At 46.3% G+C, this 22,673-nt stretch overlaps 1 protein-coding gene across 1 annotated transcript in view; it reads left to right on the top strand.

Annotated features, from left to right (window-relative positions):
* The window catches only part of MAP2K6 (mitogen-activated protein kinase kinase 6), a 109,581-nt gene extending 87,792 nt beyond the window's left edge, over window positions 1-21,789 (top strand). Inside the window, exons 9-12 of the mRNA XM_033959877.1 lie at window positions 3,827-3,904; window positions 8,341-8,480; window positions 13,029-13,074; window positions 20,304-21,789. Of these exons, the coding sequence (XP_033815768.1) occupies window positions 3,827-3,904; window positions 8,341-8,480; window positions 13,029-13,074; window positions 20,304-20,381 (342 nt within the window). The 3' untranslated portion in view covers window positions 20,382-21,789. The remainder of the gene's footprint in view (window positions 1-3,826; window positions 3,905-8,340; window positions 8,481-13,028; window positions 13,075-20,303) is intronic.
* The last annotated feature ends 884 nt before the right edge of the window (window positions 21,790-22,673 follow it).

Genomic DNA, 22,673 nt, shown 5'->3' with positions numbered 1-22,673 from the left:
GGGCTCCCTCTTGCCCCGATCGTGTCGGGGAGTCGGGGGGGCAAGAGGGCTTGAGCTCCCTCTTGCCCCGATCGTGTCGGGGAGTCGGGGGGGCAAGAGGGCTTGGGCTCCCTCTTGCCCCGATCGTGTCGGGGAGTCGGGGGGGGGCAAGAGGGAGCCAGGCGGAGAGAGGGCAGTTAAGCGCAGTGCCTGCGCGGAAGGATGCAGCTCGGGCGACTTCGTTGTGTGAAACGAAGTTCGTTGTACGAATCAAGACATAAAGTTCGTTGTGCGCAGCGTTCGCTGTGCGAGGCGTCCGTTATGCGAGGCACCACTGTACTTGAAAAATTCCCTTACTGTCCCGAAGGCTCACAATCTAACTAAAGTACCTGGAGGGTAATAGAGAAGTGAAAAGTAGAGTTAGAGGAAAAATAAAAATAAAATAAACATTTTAACAAGACAGCATTGATCTAAATACTTTGGAAGGTAGAAGAGAGGAGAGAAAGGAATAGAAGCAGAAGGGGGAGCCGTTGAACAGTAGAATTCTGGAGAAATTTAAATGATAGAAATAGAACAAAACAAAGACAAAAGGCAAAACAATAGATAAGATTAAAGATAAATCATAAGCTGGAAAGAAAAATAAAATAAAACTTTGTCTTCAATCCGCGGTTTCAGCGCGGATATCGCCGTCATGACTTCACGCGTGTGCGTGACATCACCGTGTCGATGTTCGCGGGTGTGTGAAGGCCCTCCAGGCGTGCCCTGAGGCTCCAGCGGGGAGTGCCAGACGGGAAGAGGGCCAGAGAAGGATAGGCGCTGGCACGTCCTGTAGGCAGTCAGCTAATGCCGAAGCCTCTCCTCCTCCCCGGTGTACCATGGCACATCTGAAATCTCAGGAGACACAGAGTTTTAAAATACACTGCCTTAGTTCAACAAAAGAAGAAAGATAAACCCCACATGAAATATTCAGGAACAACACCCCCAAACGGCTGAAAAGCCCAGACTTTGTATTCTGTAAAATACTTGTTAAGTCCACACTGAAGAAAGGGCAGCCACAGTCGTACGGCAAGGGATCAGACTCGACACGGCCGTGTTTCAGCGGTGATGCCTGCAGCTGGAGTCATTCAGCCCGATTAACTGTGTCGCTCGAATGCTGTAGTGAGCTTCTGTCAGCGAAAAACACGCCACAAGTAGTTTATCCCAGGGCAAGCAGGCGGCATATTCTCTACATGTGGGTGACGTCACCAACGGAGCCCCCTAGCGGACGTTTTCACAAGCAGGCTTGCTCGAAGACCTTCAGGCTTGCGATTGGCTCGCGCATGCGCACGTGCCCCTCCCGCCCTGCCTAGGGCACGCGTCTCCTCAGCGTGTCCTCGGTTCAATGTTTTCCGCGGAGCCAGAAGCACTGCTCCCTTGCTGCGCTCAGTCCCGCTGCCCCTCTTGCACCGCGGCTTTCTTTATTATTTTCGTTTCAATCGCTGTGCTCGCGTCTTTCCTTTCATTTTTGGCCAGTCTGTTTTGCAGCATCTGTTCTCCTGAATTGCCAACTCTCCCTCCGTCCCTTTCTGGTTAGCTTGGAGGTCACCCACATGTAGAGAATATGCTGCCTGCTTGTCCTGGGATAAAGCACAGTTACTTACCGTAACCTCCCCGTGGTTGGCTTCTTTGCTTGCGATCTGAAATGAGGCCACGCTGAGGAGACACATGCCCTAGACTGGGCGGGAGGGGCATGCGCGCATGCGCGGGCCAATCGCAAGCCTGAAAGTCTTTGAGCAAGTCTGCTTGCGAAAACATTCTCTAGGGGGCTCCGTTGGTGACGTCACCCACATGTAAAGAATATCTGCCTACTGCCTCTGGATAACACCTGTTACGGTAAGTAACTGTGCTTTCTGGTTGAAATTGATGCTTCTCACTGACAGAAGCATTCAAGTGCCACTTTTAATTGGATCGCTGACTCCTGTTATAGGTATCAGGACCAAAACATTGCTGTGTTGAGTTTGATCCCCTTGTGCTATTCGACTTGTAGTTTTCACGCCTTGCCACAGGACTGCAGTTGTACGGCCCGTCGCCCTGTCTTCAGTTTGGCCCTAATTAATAATAAGAGGGTCATTTCATAAATAATGCACCCCATTTTTTTAAATTGACATATTGTCTCCCTGCCAATTAACGGTGTCACTCGAATGCTGTAGTGAATTCCTTGAGGAACAGGCCAGGCGTCCCACCATGTTATTCGCGGTCTCACCATATTCACGATGGTTTTTAATAGAAAACAGCGAATAACATATGAAAAAGTTATTTGCGGGTCTGTTATTCCCCTATCGCAACGAATACGGTGGGAAAAGTGTAATGATAACAATATCCCCCGCCCCCTTTTGCAAAACCATGATAGCGGTTTTTAGCGCATGCCGGCGCGCTGAATGCTTTGCTCTGCTCCCAGTGCTCTGGGGAACTCGTATGAGTATTGGGAGCAGCGCAGAGCATTCAGCTCGCCAGCCTGTGGTTTTGTAAAAGGGAAGGATTATTTGGTTCACGTCTTTTCCATTTGTAGCTCAGTGCGAGTTACATTCAGGTGCAGTAAGTATCTCCCCTTCCTGGAGGATTCAATAAGACATTAAATTCCATTCGCGCAGGTTAGTAAATTTGTCGGATGCCTTGTGCATTTTTTAAACCTGGTTTTAGTGCCTTAGGGAGATCCCGTATCACGCCTTTGCTTACTTTATTATCAAATTTTGTAGTTCCGTTTTCCACTTTGTTTTTACTTTTTGCCCGTTTTATTCTCTTTTCAAACACTGTTACCTTAATGAAATGTAAACTAGGGAACGGCACGGGGACAGATTTTTTTTCTCTGTCTCCGCGAGAACTCATTTTCCCGTCCCCGCAAGTTCTTTTCTCGACCCTCCCCCCCACCACGTTCCCGCAAGCTCCGTCCTCATCTGCCCAAGCCTCAACACTTTAAAATCATAAGTGTTCGAGGCTTGGACAGTTAAGGCAGAGCTTCCGGGAATGGGGCAGAGAGAGGGACAGCGGCAAAACTCACGGGGACGGGACGTCATTCTCTAATGTAAACCCCCGTGTCATTTTCTAATGTAAACCGCATAGATGCCTTTTGCCAGTGCAGTATAGGAAGTGTTAAGGAAACTTGGTGGGATAGGACATCCTGATTTCAGGTTACAGCAGGGCTTCTTCTGAGTCCCAGTCCTTTAACCGTAACTCCACTGCTGCTCCTTAACAGGCATTCGTTATGGCCGAACCACGGGGGGAGGGGAGGAGAACTGTCTTTCCGAACCGTTTGCCTCCCTTCTCCCCTCATTTGCCAGGAGTTACACAGTTCAGTCCTGGGAGGGCTAAAGAGTTACTGCATTGAAACCTCACACCTTAGCTTTCTGCCTACTCTTCTGCGTTGTCTTAGGCCAGGGGTAGGCAATCCTGGTCTTCGAGTGCCACAACCCAGTCGGGTTTTCAAGATTTCCACAATGAATATGCACGCGATTAATTTGCATGGACTGCTTCCATTGTATGCAAATCAATCTCGTGCATATTCATTGTGGAAATCTCGAAAAACCCGACTGGGTTGTGGCTCTCGAGGACCGGAATTGCCTACCCCCCCCCGTCTTAGGGGATCATTTACTAACAGCTAATGTCGCCAGCCTTCAGCCAACCTGTGAGGCAGAATCTTTATTAGCTTTAGACAGGTTGAAAAATGGTTTCCAACCTTAATTCACACAGAAGTTTCCATTACTGGAGGAATTTAGTTCTTATATCAAGTAATAGAGAGCTTTTGGGAAACTTTTTTTGTTGTTGTTTTTCAGAGGGAATTTTTTTTTAAAAAAATTCTGTTTCTTTGCAGCCTGAAAGGATAAACCCAGAACTGAACCAGAAGGGATACAGCGTTAAATCCGATATCTGGAGTTTGGGGATCACAATGGTAATGCAGTGTCAGTTCGAGATTCTACTTTAATTTAACAATCTCTCTTTGTAAGATCCCTTGTCGTAGTCTGGCCCGACCTCCGAGACATTTAATTTATAACATTTTTATTGAAGAAATCAGTAAATATACAATATTATAATGCAATAAAATAGTCATTAAATTAAAATTCATCATATTAATTTCCATCAAATATCTTTCATTTCTTCAAATTATATTTCTAAAATACCCATTACATCTCTCAATACCCTCCCCCTAATTTCTACCCCCTTTCCCTTTTCTTATTGACCTCTCCCCCTCATCCTCCCCCAAAATGTAGTTTTTAACTTTTTTATTGAAAGAATCATAATGAGGGGATTTTCTGTCAGGAAAATGAAATGCTTGTCTTTAGTTTGATCTGTTGCTATGTATAAGAGCGAGTGCCTAGTGCCTTAGGGAAGCAAACGATGCGGGAAGGATAGAAACAGCTTTGAATGAGGATGTTATACCTAAGAAAAGAATGAAACTGGGATGTATTTTGGCTTCAGTGGTCAATTCCAGCTAGGGCCAGCAGATGTCAGTATAGACAAGAAGAAGTAATTAACCAGTTAAGCACTGCGCAGCCCTGGTCAGTCAGTCCCGGATTCTAGTAACAGCGTCCCTGAAGATAGGCGGTGGTAGGTGTCCTACTGTTGTCTAACTAACCAATCGGACACATGTTTAAAAAAAAAAAAAAATCGATGCAGCAAACGGCCTAGCTTAAGGACGCCTGAGGTCGAGGTGGGCGTAGTTTATGCCGGAAGTGGCCTTAGACGATCCTAGGTGCTTCCGTAGGTGCAAGACAGGCACCTTAAATGCAGGATTGCAAAATGCTGGCCTACTTAAAGCGCCTGTTTTAAAACCAGCTGTGATTCTATAAATAGCGCTGATGCGTGACTGACGTAGAATTGGCGGCCGGTGCTGTTTATAGAATCCTGGCCTCGTATGCCAGAAGAATACAGGCAGAAAGACTTTAAAGTTAATAGCAGTGAAATACTCAGAAATGGCCTCCCCCAAGTCACTGGAACATAACAATCTCCCCCCCCCCCCCCCCCACTCCAACAAAGAATCAAACTACCCAGGAATAGATGGATTAAAGCAGGATCTGGCAGGGTTTGACCTATAACGCAAAGACACCCACTCCCCTAATGGATACCCCTGAGACATGACGTCTCTGCCTTTGGAAATGAAGGTGCCACAGTCCCGAATTACCTTTAGAGAAAATATAAAATAAACTGCTATCTTACCCTAGCCTACTGTACTTTCCTTTTATGTTTTACCTTTCCTATAAAAATTGTAGTTCTTCCCCACTTCCCTATTGTTTGTATAGGTCCGTACGTCTGTGTTTTTTTTTTGTTTTTTTTATACTTGGATTCTCTTGTTTTTATGTTTTTATAATGATGTACATTTTTTTTATGTATTACTACATTGTAAACCGCTTACATATTTGATTAAGCGGTCTAAAAAAATCTTTTAATAAACTTGAAACTTGAAGTGACATCCAGCGGACCAAAAACACCCTCAGAAAACAGCGATGAGATCAAAGGAAAGCAAATGGCATAGGGGCCCTTTCAATAACGCCCGACAAAAGTGGCTTTAACGTGCCCCTCAACGCAGGTCTTTCCTGGCTGCTAAGGCTACTTTTGCCGTGGCTGGAAAAGGGCCGATTTTTTCCCCCCAGTTCCCAAATTAAGGGTGCGTGCTAACTTGCCATTAGTGTTTGGCCATTAAATAAATCTTCCTGTGTGAACCCCTGCCACTACCTATTTTGATGGCAGTAAAGACCCCTGTTCTAACCCTTCGCTAATTAATTAGGGTGTGGCCAATGCCTCGGGCACTAACTCATTAGCGCAGTCATACCCATTCTTCGCCCCCCCTTCGAAGAAAATAGAAAATATTGATTTAGCGCTCGATGTGTGCGTGTAAAGTGGCCAGTTTATCACAGGACACCAGCGCAGGTCCCGTGGTAAGCCTGGGGCCCAGGGCAGACATTAATGAGGGGGGATCCCCCAAATCCGCTCCCCCTCCCATATCTCCATATAACCAAATGCCCTCCCATCCAGCATCCCTTTCTTCAGTTACAAATCAGCTTCTCAGGGAGCCCCCATGGGCCGGGACGTCCTTCCCATCTCCCTGCCCCGTTCCAAAGCCCTCTTCACCTTTTTAAAGGGAAAGGGGGTAGCCGATGGGGCAGCGATTCTCAGGAGCATCAGGTCCCGTCTTGCAGGACAGACCACATGGTCCATTCTGTCCATAACCAGAAATATCAGGGAGCAAAGACGATTGAACTTAATCATGAATTTGTAATGCGTGTCTCTATTGGGCAGGTCTTTATCTGCTGTCATTTACTATGTTACAGTAGTCTTGCATGGTCCTGCAGTGTCGAGAGCACTGGACTGTAGAAGTTAGAGAATGATACAGGGACAAATTTGTCCCCATCCCCGCAGGAGCTCAGTTTCTCCATCCCTGTGAATTTTGTCGCTGCCCCTGCCCTATTCTTGTAAACTCTGCCTTAACCACACAAGCCTCGAACACATGATTTTCAAGTGTCTGAGGCTTGTGCAGGTGAGGACGGAGCTTAGGCATTGGTGGAATGAGGCATTATGACGTCACAATCTGAGCTCTAGAATGTTGGCTTGTGCAGATGAGGACGGAGCTTAGGCATTGGTGGAATGAGGCATTATGACATCACAATCTGAGCTCTAGAATGTTGTTAGTTATGATTTTAAAGTGTTTGAGGCATGTGCAGATGAGGACAGAGCTTAGGCATTGGTGGAATGAGGCATTATGACATCACAATCTGAGCTTTAGAATGTTGTTAGTTATGATTTTAAAGTGTTTGAGGCATGTGCAGATGAGGACAGAGCTTAGGCATTGGTGGAATGAGGCATTATGACATCATAATCTGAGCTCTAGAATGTTGCTACTTAGGATTTTAAAGTATTTGAGGCTTGCGCAGATGAGTACGGAGCTTAGGCATTGGTGGAATGAGGCATTATGACATCACAATCTGAGCTCTAGAATGTTGCTACTTAGGATTTTAAAGTGTTTGAGGCTTATGCAGATGAGGACGGAGCTTAGGCATTGGTGGAATGAGGCATTATAACGTCACAATCTGAGCTCTAGAATGTTGGCTTGTGCAGATGAGGACGGAGCTTAGGCATTGGTGGAATGAGGCATTATGACGTCACAATCTGAGCTCTAGAATTTTGCTACTTACGATTTTAAAGTGTTTGAGGCTTGTGAAGATGAGGACGGAGCTTAGGCATTGGTGGAATAAGGCATTATGACATCACAATCTGAGCTCTAGAATGTTGCTGCTTAGGATTTTAAAGTGTTTGAGGCTTATGCAGATGAGGACGGAGCTTAGGCATTGGTGGAATGAGGCATTATGACATCACAATCTGAGCTCTAGAATGTTGCTACTTAGGATTTTAAAGTATTTGAGTCTTGTGCAGATGAGGACGGAGTTTGCAGGAATGGGGCAGGAGCAGGAAAAAAACTGATGGGGATAGGATGGGAAAATGAGTTCCCGCAGGAATGGGGGAAAATTTCTCCCCGTGTCATTCTCTAGTAGAAAGTGAACATATTGCAGTGAGACACCTGCTGTTCAGTGTAGAAACTTTTGCCTTGAAAATCAATGTGGGCGAAGGGTAAAAGAAAACAATAGAATGAGAAATGATTTTGTCTGCTGGGTATCCAGGGAGTGGCACATTTGGGTAGAGCAGACTGCTCCAGCAGATTGCTGGGTATCTGTCTGTGATGACTAGGGTTGCCAGAATTTCCGATCAGAAAATCCGGACCTCTAGGCCCACCCCCAGGCCTGCCCATTCCCACCCTAGCTCCGCCCTCTGCTACCTGCTCTTGCCCCCGCTCCGCACTGCCCTCTCTTGTTCGCAAATTGCATCGGGCAGGGAGGAAGTCCGTGCACGCACGGACTTCCTCCCTGCTGAGCGAGATTTGAGGAGGCTTTTCAAATCCTGGACAAAGTCAAAAGGTGGACAGAAGCTGACCAGCTGACTCCACATTTCTTTCTGCAGCACTGGCTGCTCTTGTCCTGGTTTTCCTCCCATTGCATTCTACGACTGGTAGCTGTGATTTGCATAAGAAAAGCAAACGTTACAGTTGCATGCATGAAGTGGGGTAAAACTGGGACTGGACCAGACTGACCTGGAAGAGGGCGGTGGTCACCTTGTCTCTTGACTGAGGGAGATTTTCATATTTTCTTTTGGTTGCTATTGGGGCATTTAGGGGGCAGCTTGTCCATAATATGCAGATATTTCTAGAAGTCCATCCTTTGAAGTTCAGACCATGGACCCCTCAGTTCCTGTTGCATGCTGGCCAGGGTTTGGGGGAGCCGTGGGGAGGGGGAAGCAAGTGGGGGAATCTGGGTGTAAAGTATTCCTCATTCTCTGCAGATTGAACTGGCCATCCTGCGGTTTCCCTATGACTCTTGGGGGACTCCTTTCCAGCAACTCAAACAAGTGGTGGAAGAGCCATCCCCGCAGCTCCCGGCAGACAGATTTTCCGCAGAATTTGTCGACTTTACCTCACAGTGGTAAGTTGCTTGGAAGAGGTGGCTCCTTCACTTGTGTCCTGGATGTGCAGAGGAAGAGTGTGAGTGGGAACTAAGAAATAGAGAATGACACGGGGACAAATTTCTCACCGTTCCCGTGGGAACTCATTTGCCCGTCCCGTCCCCGCGAGTTTTTTTTCCTGTTCCTGCCCCATTCCTGCAAGCTACGTCCTCATCTGCACAAGCCTCAGACACTTTAAAATCATAAATGTCCGAGGCTTGTGCGGATAAGGCAGAGCTTATGGCAGGGGTAGGGAACTCCGGTCCTCGAGAGCCGTAGTCCAGTCGGGTTTTCAGGATTTCCCCAATGAATAGGCATGAGATCTATGTGCATGCACTGCTTTCAATGCATATTCATTGGGGAAATCCTGAAAACCCAACTGGAGTACGGCTCTCGAGGACCGGAGTTCCCTACCCCTGGCTTATGGGAATGGGACAGCGACAAAACTTGTGGGGACGGGAAAATTGAGTTCCTGCAGGGACGTGGATAAATTTGCCCCCTTGTCATTCTCTAATTGCGAGTTCAAGCCTATCCACTGTTATAAAGTGCCACTTAAAAGATTAGTATCGCTCAATATCTCCACAGGCCACTAAACTCGAAGCCGGCGGTCTGGGGATGGAGTTGGCACTTGTGCGGTTAAGTGCTGATATTAAACACTTAATTACCTAAGGCCCCCTTTTATCAAACTGCATTAGGGTTTTTATCGCCAGCCACTGCAGTATAAGCTCTGATGCTCATGGAATTCCTATGAACGTCGAAGGTTTTACCGCAGTGGCCAGCAGTAAAAAAAAAACAACCTATTAACACGGCTTGATAAAAGGGGCCCAAGTTTAGTTGTTAAACTCGACCACTGAATGTTGCACTTAAGAAGATAAGTAATAACCAGCCACATAAGCTTGGAATTCAGTGCTGGTGTCCGGACAGGTGACGGGACATTCGCGCGCGAGACTTCAGGGCGCTGACATTGCCGCGCCGACGATTCGGCGCAAGACACCAGCGCGCCGGCTAAAAAGCGACTTTTAAAGAGCTCCGACGGGAGATGTGGGGGGAAGGGACCCCCGCCCTTTACTTCAGACTGTTCGCGCTGCCGTTGAGGGGGGTATGGTGGGTGCAACCCCCCAGATTATAGAGAAAACTTAACTATTTCCTAAAAAATCAGGAAAAAGTTAAGTTTACTCTATAATGGAAGGTTCCAACCTCCCTCCCCCCCCCAACGGCAGCACGAAGAGTATGTCGGAGCTCTTTAGAAACATAGAAACAATAGACGGCAGATAAGGGCCCACGGCCCATCTAGTCTGCCCACCTTAATGTCCCTCCCCTACCTTTGCCCTGTGAAGAGATCCCATGTGCCGATCCCATTTGGCCTTAAAATCAGGCACGCTGCTGGCCTCAATCACCTGTAGTGGAAGACTATTCCAGCGATCAACCACTCTTTCAGTGAAAAAGAATTTCCTGGTGTCACCTCGTAGTTTCCCGCCCCTGATTTTCAACGGATGCCCTCTTGTTGTCGTGGGACCCTTGAAAAAGAAGATATCTTCCTCCGCCTCGATGCGGCCCGTAAGATACTTGAACGTCTCGATCATGTCCCCCCTCTCTCTGCGCTCCTCGAGCGAGTATAGCTGTAATTTGTCAAGCCGTTTTTCGTATGGTAGATCCTTGAGTCCCGAGACCATCCGGGTGGCCATTCTTTGCACCGACTCCAGTCTCAGCACATCCTTGCGATAAAGCGGCCTCCAGAATTGCACATAGTATTCCAGGTGGGGCCTCACCATGGATCTATACAATGGCATAATGACTTCCGCCTTACGACTTTTTAGGCGGCGCGCTGGTGTCTTGCGCTGAATTGTCGGCGCACTGAAGTCTCGCGTCCGGACATGGCCTGCCATTGAATATCCAGGAATAATGCCATAAGTGACCAAAAAAGAACTGCTCACTGCTGTCGGCAGAATATCTAACCCTATTCCCCTCCACCCCTTTTTTTTTCAAAACCGTAGCGCAGTTTTTAGCGCCGACCGCGGTGGTAAAAACTGAGCTATGGTTCTGTAAAAGGGGGTGGGGGAGGGTACGTTTCTTTCCCAAATTCAGAAAAATTATTTTTTTTTGAAACTGATGCTTCACTGAGGGCTCCTTTAACGAAGGTGCGTTTGGGCGCAGGATAGCGGGCGTTAAAATGCCACGTGTGCTAGCCGCTACCGCCTCCTCTTGAGCAGGTGGTAGTTTTTCGGCGTGCGTGCGCTGAAAACGCTAGCGCACTTTCGTAAAAGGAGCCCTGAATTTCTTCAAATGCATCTGTAGTCGTTCTCAATTATAGATGATTAAACATTCCTCTGATTCCAGTCTCTGAGAGTTCAAATGTTTCCCGATTTGGCCAGAGACACACAGAAGCGGAGAAAAGAATTTCTGTTATTGAGACCAGCAATTATTGCCCTGGGTGCTACCTTTTTTCTTCAGTATCCTTGTAAATGCATAAGTCCATTATAAGTTGCATAAATTTGTTTTCTTTGAACCTTCACAGCTGACAACATTCCTATCACTGCCAAGGCTGGAGAAAGTTCAAGAGGGATAGATTATTTTTTTTTTTTAATTTAATTTTTTTTCTTATATACCGCTATGACTTCCTTAGCACAGTTTTACCTATAACTGTTTTTTTCTTCTTTAATCGATTGCTTAAACTCCGTTTATTTTAATTATAGATGATTAAACATTCCTCTGATTCCAGTCTCTTTTGGTAGGAAAGTGAAATGCGCTCGGGGCTGTCGATGATCCATGGCCTCTGAACGTTAACCTGAAGTATTTTTTATTTTTTTTAAATTTTATTATTTTAGAAGATTACAACAGTGTAGTACATTTGTTACAGAAAGAGTATTACAGACCTATTTTCAAAAAAATACACCAATTCATACAAGAAATTATAAAAAATATTGTTTTACCCAGCCACCCTATTTATCAAATAATAATAATATTCAATAACTTATTATTACATAAATTAGAATAGTGTAATACATGTAATATAAACAACTTAAATATCCTTATTCAAATAAAATAATAATTTGATATACAAGTATATTTTATAAATATCTCCCACCCTCCCACCCTCCTGGCTGTGTAGTGAAAAACTCACAAAATGAGTAAATTTCTTATTGAGAATCAACAAATAAAGCCAATGGACCCCGTATTTTATTAAAAAGAAACACTGTGTCCCAAACATTCAGCATGCATTCTTTCAAGTTTATACGTATTACATACACTTGTCCACCAAAACGTATAATTTAATCTATCATAATTTTCCCAATTTTTTATCATTTGAATAGCTATTCCAGTAAAAATCAAAAAGAGACGACTTTCATATTTATTTAATGGAGATTTAACAAATAACATAGTACCACATATAATGGCTTCATCAATAATAATAAAAAGCTAGAGGCGCATGCACTCTTAAAAATTCGTGAGCGCTGGCGCCCTGAGGTGTGCTTCTGTGGCAACATTCTCAACCTCAGGGCGCATGCAGGAGCTGAAGGCGCGCGACTGTGCTCTCCAAACCTGGCTCCAGCGGCGTAGGCGGCTCCAGCGGCCCTCCACAAACCTCCCAGCTCCAGCGGCGTAAGCAGCATTATAAACACGCTGCTTCGCCCTTCTACTGCCGATTTCCTCTGCCGTCGTCTCTGATGATATCATCGGAGACAGACCGCGGCAGAGGAAATCGGCAGTAGAAGGCCGAAGAGCAGCGTGTTTAAAGTGCTGCCTACGCAGCTGGAACCTCGAGGTTTGTCGGCGGTGGGAGGGTCAGGAGCAGGCCAGATCGAGCAGGACAAGGCAGTAAAAGAAGGGGGAGGGGCCGAATGGAGCAGGGAAGAGAAGGGAAAGGTGGATGGGGGAAAATGCTGCTACTGTTTCTGCACAGGAAAGGGGGGGGAGATAGGAGGGAAATGCTGTTGCTGCTGCATAGGGAAGTGGGATGGAAATGCTGCTGCACAGGGAAATGGGGAAAAATGACAGACAGACAGACAGCGGGAGGGAGGGAGACAGAAAGAAAGAAAGACAGGGGCAGGGAGAGGGCCAGAAAGACAGACAGAGAAAGGGGGCCAGAGAGAGAGTCAGCGGGAGAGGAAAAGGGGGCTGCTTTGGGGGGAGGGGCGTGCTTGAGGCAAACAGCTTTGCTCTGGGGGGGAAGACAGAAGGGGCCATGGAGAGACAGGGAGAGGGAAAGGGGGCTGCTTTGGGGGGGAGGGGTGTGCTGGGGGGAAGACAGAAGGGGCCATGGAGAGATAGGGAAAGGGGGCTGCTTTGGGGGGAGGTGTGCTGGGGACAGACAGCTTTGCTCGGGGGGGGAGGGGGAGACAGAATGATACAGACAGCGGCCAAGGAGAGAGAGATAAAGAAACACAGACAGACAGACACATCTATTCTAGCACCCGTTAATGTAACGGGCTTAAAGACTAGTATGTTAATAAAATATCTGAAGTATTTTATGCTGTGTGACATCTTTGAAGTGGAATTACTTGCCAAATTATTTTCTTCTCTCCCTTAAGCTTGAAGAAAAATTCCAAAGAGCGGCCAACCTACCCGGAACTTATGGTGAGTGTTACATTGTTACTAATCAGGCAGGGCTGGGGTTCCATTAGATAGATCAGCCTGTTCCCATCTGATCCACCGCTACTTCAGGGATCTTGGCCCGCTTCTGCCGTCCCCCACCCCCCAGCCAGGGCCAGTGTCGATCTGCATTGTGGACAGTGGAGGGTGAGGGCGGAATTGAAGGAATCTGGAGGCACTAAAGCTTAAGGATTCATTAAAAAAAAAAAAGAGCGGGGAGTGGGCAACTGTCCAATCCTGTGTGGCTCTTGAGGTGGAATGGCTTAGCTTGACTTCCTCTTCTTCCTCGTCTCAGTTGACCTACTGGACTTCCTGCGGCCCTGCGGCAGGGAAGCCCCAGCCTTTCCTACCACTTTCCCCTGGTACCCACCTCAGCATGGGCATTATTAATGAAGGGATTTGGCAAGCAGAATACAGCACTACATGTATTTATTTATTAAAAAATTTAAAAGCTTAAAAATTGCATTTCAGAGGTTTCTAGTTTCCCAATTCTCATCATCTTATTTTAGTTGGAAAACTTTTAAAGGTGCCCTAAATTATGCTGCTGCCGTTATAGAATCGACACTCAGGCCTGGATTCTCTTAACTGGCGCCGGTATTTTAAGTGTTGGTAGGCGCCCAATCTCAGTTTTAAAAAAAACCCGACGTTTTTAACTGAGTTTCAAAGCGCCTAAAAAATTGGCACCCGAACCGCACGTCCTGAGGTGCTTTAGGCTGTCTAATACCTCAGCGGGCGTGGCGAACGCTAGAAGTGGCATTAGACGGCCTAAAGCGCCTACGTAGGCGCGACTCATGACAAGGATAGGTAGGCCTGGAAAACTCTGGCCTACCTTTCCGGTGCCTATCTGTCCCAGAGGCGCACAATCGTCGGCTGCTTTTTAGGCGGTCGCCGATATCGGCGCCTTATAGAGAATCTGGGCCCTAGGGCCTGATTCTATAAATGGGGCCAAACCTGTAGCCGCTGGTCCGCGTGGTTTGTCAATCAGCTGCTAGGCGTCCTTTATGGAACCACGCCTAACAGCGCCTGGGCGCCTTAGGCTAGGCTAGGCAGCGCGGAGGACCAATTTATCGGCCCTTATCTTGGGTCACCTAGTGATGCCCAAGTTTGCCATGTCTATTTTCAGCCGCTAACCACGTCTGCTTTTCAGGTGTCATTAGACGTTGGAGGGCTCCTTGACTTAGGCGTTGCTAGGCGCCGCTTGGAAGAGTGTGGCGCAGTAGTTAAAGCTACAGCGTCAGCACCCTGGGGTTGTGGGTTCAAATCCACGCTGCTCCTTGTGACCTTGGGCAAGTCACTTAATCCTCCCATTGCCCCAGGTCCATTAGATAGATTGTGAGAGGGAAAAATGCTTTAAGCTTGTTTGGTAGGGTGCATTTATTTATATCCTGCCCTTACCCAGGGCGGGCTACAAACTTACATACAAAAATATAAGATAACGTCAAAAAATATGTTTATGTTTAATTAGCCTTTGGGCTCCTTTTATCAAGCCGCGCTAGCCGGGTTGACGCGCGTGACATTTCATCGCGCGTTAACCCCCGCGCTGGCCTGCTCAGGAGGAGGCGGTAACGACTAGCGCGGCCAGCGGTTTAGCGCGGCTTGATAAAAGGAGCCCTTTGTTATACCGCATCAGCATATTACAGACCTAAGCGGTTTACGTTATAATACAAATAATATATGAAAGGAACTCCATTAGAGATAGGAAAGCACTAGATAGAGAATAAATAAGTAAATAAAAATAATTGCGCTGAACCAATTTTCGTCAATCGATAAGAGGGGTTTCGGATGACAAACTGTCCTTCCCAAATGATCCCTCAAAATAGAAGGTCCTCAGTCTAGTCTTGAGTGACTGTGTGTAGAGAATGACACGGTGGCGGTTTACCCGCGGCCACCGCATTTTAGCCGCGGGTCACCCGCTGAAACGGGGAACGAAAACTAGCAGTCGCTGCGGCGACGGGGACAAGGCCATTCACCGCCCCGTGGGGCGGTGAATGGTCTTGTCCCCGCAGTGAGGCATGAAGGATCACGCGGTCCTCACCTTAGTTTGTAGGTTTTCTTTTTCGGCGACCCGCACGCTATCAGAGAGCCGCGCACCCGCTGCTGCCCAGTTTCGATCTTCTGCTCTGACGCAACCGGAAACAGGAAGTTGCAGCAGAGCAGAAGATTCAACACTGAGCAGCCGCGCGTGCGCGGCTCTTTGGGAAAGCGTGCAGGTCGCTGAAAAAGAATGCCTACAAACTAAGGTGAGGAGAAGGGAGAGAGCTGGCTAAACACTAGGATCGATTGGGCAGGCGGGTTGTGGCTGCGGGGACCGTGCGATCGCTCGCGGCTCAAATTGGAAGGAGGGAGTGAAAGGGAAAAGGATTCTGGGCCAAGGGGATGAAGACGGAAAGAAAAACCCACAGCGGGAAAGAAAGGGAAGGACAGGCAGGTGAGCCAGATGCTAGAAGCAGGAGGGGGGGGGGAAGAAAGAGGGAAAAAAGCTAGATGGGGTTGAAAAGAAGAGACACACTGGTATGGAAGAGGAAGATAGGGAAAATCTGGACACAGGAAGGTAACAGAAAGGGGAAATTATGTGCATGGGGCATAGGGACAGAAACATAAAGGGGACATGCCATGGGGATGGTATATGGACACAGGGGGGGGGGGCAATGGCAGATACATAGGGGAGATATTAGAAATGGGGAAAATAGGAGCACAGAAGCGAGATGATTTGTGGGGATGGGACAGAGACCGTGCTTGCAGGCTCCAGTGGCTTGCACAAATTACATTGTAACATGCCATGAAAATAAGAGGGAGGAAGGTAGGTAGATAGATAGGCCACGCCAGAGGAGCTGAAGGGTAGTAGAAAGGAACAGATGGTAAAGGAGGAAGGGAAGGGTGGTGGTGGAAAGGAATAGGACAGACATTGAAGGAGGGTGGAGAGGAACAGACCCTGAAGGGAAATGTGGAAGACAGAGTGGGAAGAAGACAGATGCCAGACTATGGGGGAGCGGAGGGAAGAAGATGGGTGCTAGACCAATTGGGGGGGGGGGGTGAAGGGAGAGGCACAGTAACAGCAAATGGAAGACGCAGAGAGAAGACACACAGTGGATGGAAGGAATTGAATGAGAAGATGTGGAAAGCAGAAACCAGACAACAAAGGTAGAAAAAAAATTATATTTATTTATTTATTTTTTGCTTTCGGATAAAGTAGTATATTAGTTGTGTTGATAAAAATTTATAAACAAAGCCCTGCCAGCTGAACATCTCTTTCTCTAGTTCAGCAGCAGGAACTTTGATTTATAAGAAAGGAATAAGCTAAATATTACAGTACTAAGGCTTATATGGATGCAGCGGGGACGGTGACGGGGCGGTGAATGGGATGGCGGTGACGGTGACGGGGCGGTGAAAGGGATGGCGGTGACGGTGACGGGGCGGTGAAGGGAACGGCGGTGACGGGGCGGTGCAGAGGATGGTGGGCCGGTGACGGGGACAGATTTTTTTCCCCGTGTCATTCTCTAACTGTGTGGTTACTTCTGATCTAATGTCTGGTGGTAGATGATTCCATAATTGGGGGCCGATGAAATAAAAAGCTTTCTTTCTAGTAAATTCTTTCTGGTAAATTCCCATTTGGCACTCTTTGCTGACGGGAGTACTAGTCTTAATACTCATAGGCTGTTGCCAAATTGAAAAATATACTGAATAAATAGACTGTGGAACTCAAGTCTCTCCGATACCTGGAGCAATCCATCTGGCGTACCGCAAGGGTCACCACTATCCCCCATTGCTTTTCAATGTCTACATGTCCTCACTAGGTGCGCGGTTGACCCAGCCGGGGCTAAAATTATCCGGTTACGCAGATGGCTTTACGATCATCATCCCATTTGCTAACTCTCTCTCTCGGAAGTTACTCCCAAGGCATCAGAAGCGCTAAATTTGATGGAGCAGTGGATGACTGAATTCAAGCTGAAACTTAATTCAGAAAAAAACAAAATTTTTTTGTAGCTTCGCCACACCCTCTTGACACCAAAACACCACTATGCATCAATAACCTTATTTATCCTATTCAGTCTACTATGAAGGTATTGGGTGTAACTTTGGATCAGTGCCTAACCAAGAAGGACCAGGTAGATTCCTTAATCAGAAAAGGTTTTTTCACTCACTGGAAACTTCGATCCATTCGAGCATATTTTGATATGTCAGCAGTTAGAATCCTGGTACAATCCCTCGTACTGAGTCAACTGTACAAGCCTAATGGCTATGAGTACACAGCCATTAGGCTTATTTCAAAAGCTAAAAAATTTGAGCACATAACTCCTCTTCTTAAGGAAGCCCATTGGCTTCCAGTGGCCCACAGAATAATATACAAACTTAGTTTGCTCCCGTTTAAATCTCTTCTTTTCAAAACTCCGGCTTTTATTCATAAATTATTAATCCCTTACTCTTCTAATAGAACTTTAAGATCAGATCAACAGCATTTATTAATGATTCCGTCGCTAAAAATAATAAATACGCGCCGGCAGTATACCTGGAAATCTCTCCCCATGTATCTACGAGAAGAAATTAATTTAGAAAAATTCAAAAGTAAACTGAAAACTGTCCTTTTTAACGATGCCTTCGCAATTTAACGCTATTGATTTCTTTTAATAATACTTTATAAGACTTGGAACTAACCTTTTCTTTTCTCCACAACCTTTATTCAATCATCTTTATTTTTACCCCTTCCATATGTGTTTTCCATTTTTGTTTCCCACTCTGCTATAATATATTGTAATTTCTTTCCCTACCTATCCTTTCGTTTCCAGTTTGTGTTATAATTGTCTGTGTCCTGTTAGTCTTTATCTATTTTAAAATTTCTTTTATATTGTAATTTTAATTACGTGTAAATCGCTTTGAAAAATGACAAAGCGATTAATCAAATACATATTAAACTTGAAACTTGAAACTTGAACTTGATTACTGTAACATCGCCTATTTAGCAATTTCCCAAAAGAATATGCGACGATTACATGTGTGCAAAATGCAGAGGTCAAATTGATTTTCGGGCTGAAGAAGTTTGATCATGTGACACCTTACTACCGACAGCTGCATTGGCTACCGATGGAGGCACGCGTAAAGTTTAAGATCGCCCGTTTCTGCTTTAAAGTACTCTACGGTCTAGCCCCTAAATACATAACTGCCCTTTTCTCCTTCTCAGCCAACAGACATAAGAGAAGCTCACATTTGAACTTCGTTTCCCCTCCAGTTAGAGGACGTAAACTCAAAAGACACCATCAACACCTTTTCTCACATCAAGCAGAATTGTGGGGTAAAGATCTAGAACAATTGCTTACGCCTACTACTTATGGGGAATTCAGGAAACGCCTAAAAACATATCTGTTCCTGAAATATCTAGGCAGCTGACCCGTACGACTCTTTCTCCTCAATAACTGATCCCTTGAGCTGTTAATCGCTAGCTTTCACCTCTCTGTTAAGTTCAATCAATTTGTACCATCTTTTAATCTTTGTAAACCGCATAGAACTTCACGGTCCTACGGTATATAAACTGTTATTATTAGTAGTCCTAGTAGACCTAGTCTCAGTGAGTGATCGTACTGCAGACTGTCATCGATCCAATTGTCTATTTATTATATTTCTAAAAGATTTTTATTTTATAATTTTTCTTTTGATTTTATAAATATTCTTCTTATTATATAAATACGTGAAGGGCTATTATTACTGTGCATCCATAATGAAAGTCTTATCTAAAACTTGTTATCTGCCCTGCGTTGTTATTTCAACGGAGGAACTCTGTTTCGCTCTAACTGGCTTGACTAGAGCTTCTTCAGGAAATCAAAGTTTAGCGATGGTAGTCACTTTATCTACTTCTCGGCATTCTTTTACCGTTATTGACGCCACTAAGGTCGCAAATATAATAAACTAGAATTATAGCCCGTTACATTAACGGGTGCTGGAATATATGTGTGTGTGTCTGTCTTTATTTCTTTCTCTCTCTCCTTAGCCGCTTTCTGTATTTCTGTCTTTCTTTCTGTCTTTCTTTTTCCTTGGCTGCCCACCCATTCTCCCTTCCTTTTACCTTCCCTGTGTCCACCACCACCCCTTCACTGCTCCCCTTATCCAGCAGCAGCCCTTCTCCCTTTGTTTTACCTCCCCCCTGTCCAGAAGCACCTCTTTCCTGCTCCCCCTGTCCAGCAGTAGGCCTCCCTTCCTTTTCTCCCCCCCCCCCCCGTCTCTTCTCCTGTCCAGCAGCACCCCTTACCTGCTCCCCGGTCCAGCAGTAGGCTTCCCTTCCTTTTTCTCCCCCCCCTGTCCAGCAGCACCCCTTACCTCGTGTCTGCCCTCTGCTGACAGCCGCCTCAAGCCGCGGCGGCCTACAGCTGCCGTGGCCTGCAGACACTGACAGCCGCCACGGCCTGCAGACGCCGACAGCCGCTGCGGCCGACATCTGCCTCGGGAGAGAGAGAGAGATGCGCGTGGTAAGCGCACATGTGCACTCCTACCTGCGGGGACCTACAGCGCACGTAAAACGGAACACGCTGGTAAGAGTGCACAAGCGCGCTTAGGCTTTTATTATATTAGATAGACAATTGGATCGATGATAGTCTGCAGTACAGTCACTCACTGGGACTAATTCTGAAGGTGATACCAGCCGACACTTGAGTTCCACAGTCTATTCAGTATATTTTTCAATTTGGCAACAGGAGTAATTGTAGGGAGCATTAGTCTTCCATCTTGCATTGATCTTAACCCTTCTCCTGGGATAATCCATACACAATCGACCAGAAATACTCCCGCAAAACAGAGCAGAAGATGCAAACAATGAAATACATAGGCGACCAGCAATTTGGGTTGCACGCGGAGTTTACCCCCCTTTTACAAAACCTTAGCGCGGTAACTGCTCCGACGCTCATAGGAATTCTTTGAGCGTCAGAGCTGTTACCGCCGTGGCCGGCACTAAAAGCCGCGCTATGGCTTAGCAAAAGGGGAATGGGGGGTGTTTACGTTAGGCGTCATTAGGCATTCGCGATTGGGGCACCTGGCAGCGCCTAACCTCGGCGCCATATATGGAATCTGGCCCTTAGCGCGCAAATGTTTGGCCACCTTTCTTCAGTTTGTCCCCCAAAAAATGTGGTTAAGAGCGCAGTCGCAGGCTTTAGCGCAGCTTGGAAACGACAGATGCAAATTCTAACGTTCGCCTTTTGTGGTGTTTTTGTTTTTTTTTTTCTTATCCTCAGCAACATCCCTTTTTCGCCCTGCATGACGCCAAAGAGACAGACGTGGCTTCGTTTGTAAAACTCATCCTGGGAGACTGAGAGATGAATTTGCACCTGATTGGCCTTCCTGTGGACTTGGCGGGTTATGGGGGGGGGGGAAAGAATCTTCTTCACCAGTGTACCCCTAGAAACTGCGCACTGTAACAGTGTGAAGCCCTGTGTCTCTGCTGTTTTTAAGGGTTCTTTGGTTAATTAAAGTAAATAGAAAGAGCTAGTTAGATAATGAAATATATAATTAAGGTCTAGACCATTTTTTTAGCATTGCCGCCATCCAAGCTGGCTTTGCCGAAATGTCGCCACACGAGGTAACTAGCGTTATAATGTAGCTCTATCTGATATTCTGAAAAGCAAATAATATCCATACTTGGTCCATAATTTCTGGGCTCAGCTTTCATCAGGGATTTTTGGGGTCTGTAGGGCCTTGCCTAAGAAGCCCTCGAGTGGTACTGGCGGGTGGGTTGGTAACTGCTGAGAGGGCAGAACCCAGAAGAAGGGCACCTCGTTTTTCATTCAGTCACGCGTTCCTGTGTGTTGATCCTCTAGCTAGGGGGAAAACGCTGGAACAGCCCAAGCTGTAAAAAAATTCTCATTCAGGGCTCCAAAGTGCGAAAACTAAGAACAGGAAGTGAAAGATATATTTTTTTGACAGCCGTAGAGTCCTTTAAGGGGAGGGCAGGTGGATGTCTGGTTGACACCATGAAAGACGTTCCCCCCCCCCCCTCGTCCTTGATCCTCTCCCGATTGTGTTTCAAGGCACACATAAGAAACTTAGTCCCATCACACCCCCAGCTATTGTAAGAGTCTAGCAATCGGTGTCGACGTAGCTCCGAGAGGGCAGAGGTCAAAGGTCAGCCTCCAGTAAATTGCAGATTTGAGCCTTGCATTTTTTTTTTTTTTTTTTAAACTAAAGTAGATTGAAGGTTCAGTAGTTGATTTCTGCCTTACGCAGGATTGCACTTGACAGATCCCGAAACGGCAAAGCTCGTTTGCATTTGACGTTTGAACACAGCGCGATGAAATGATTTGCTAGAAATCGAACGGAATTTCAGCTTTGAGGCCCACTCTTCTTTTAGGCTAAAAAAAAAAGCACATAGCTAATGGTTACAGCAAGGTTTAAGCCAAAACGTTTGTTTTTTTTTATTTTTGTAAATTTTGACAAGCATAAACCGATGCATTATATTTTTAAAAATTGCAATCGAGTCCCTCCTTAATCCTCACCTCAGCCGTCTCTTGTTTTTGCGATACAGAACATTTTTTTTTGGGGGGGGGGTGATGGGTGCTATAGCAGTGGTGAAGACGTGTACAGAATTTTATTATTTCTGATATTTTAATATTTATGCTTCGTACTGTGACTTGAGTGGATTTCCAGTTTTCCGTGAAGATGAACTTGTGAAAGAGAAGGTTATTTTTAGGGTGCAGATTGCTTGCATTGTGGGAAGCTGTTGTTGTTGGGTTTTTGGGTTGTTTTTTTTTTTGGGGGGCGGGGGTTATTGAGGATTTTTGAAAGCGCTGGACATTGTATCTCATGCAGTTCCCCCTCCTTTACCAGTGGTATTTTAAACTGAATTTTATCCATTTGTTTTCATGTGGTTTTAGAAATGGGATACAGGGCCTGACATTCTGCGCTATTTAAATAGCTGGGAATGGATCCTGACCGTCTAAATAGTACATAGCGGAGGATATGCGGCTATGTCTCACTGAATATCCAACTTAACAAATTGGCCAGTGACATAGCCGGTCACCTTCGATTCTCAGTGGCTCACCAGCTAAGTTCGACGGCCAAAGACGACCACCAAAAAGACTGGTATATCTTTGGCCGTTCATACTTAGCTGGATGGCTGCTAGATATTGGCATAGCTGGCTGTGTGTTGGCTGGTCAAAAATAGAACAGGAATTCAATGCCGGTGCCCAGATAGGGCACCGGCATTGAATTTCCGAAACCTCCGCGGACCACAGGGGATTGCTGGCGATCTCCTGCGGTCGGACTGTGAGGCCGACAGTACCTATAAGCCAAAGAATTTTGTGGCGTGCACGTTCCGTAAACTGAGTAGGAATAATAGAGCAGTGGGGCCACGTGTGTCACGCGGCAGATGTGTATCAGGAATAAAAATCCAAATCGCAGGAACATAGGGCGTGGTGGCGGATAGGGATTGTAAAACCACTCTCTTGATTCGTGTAGGGCAGAGTTTGTCCTGGTGATTCCACAGGCAGACGGGATTAAGGGCTAGCTCCAGTGAAGTACATGAGAGCGATTACTCCAGACGGTTCTAGGACTTTAGATGTTTGCGCTAATTGCGGTGTTTTTTAAAATTGACACTAATTCAAGTTTCC

This window comes from Geotrypetes seraphini, chromosome 10 (genome assembly GCF_902459505.1).
Source record: "Geotrypetes seraphini chromosome 10, aGeoSer1.1, whole genome shotgun sequence".
Lineage (NCBI taxonomy): Eukaryota > Metazoa > Chordata > Amphibia > Gymnophiona > Dermophiidae > Geotrypetes > Geotrypetes seraphini.
This window is presented reverse-complemented; position numbering and strand designations above follow the sequence as displayed.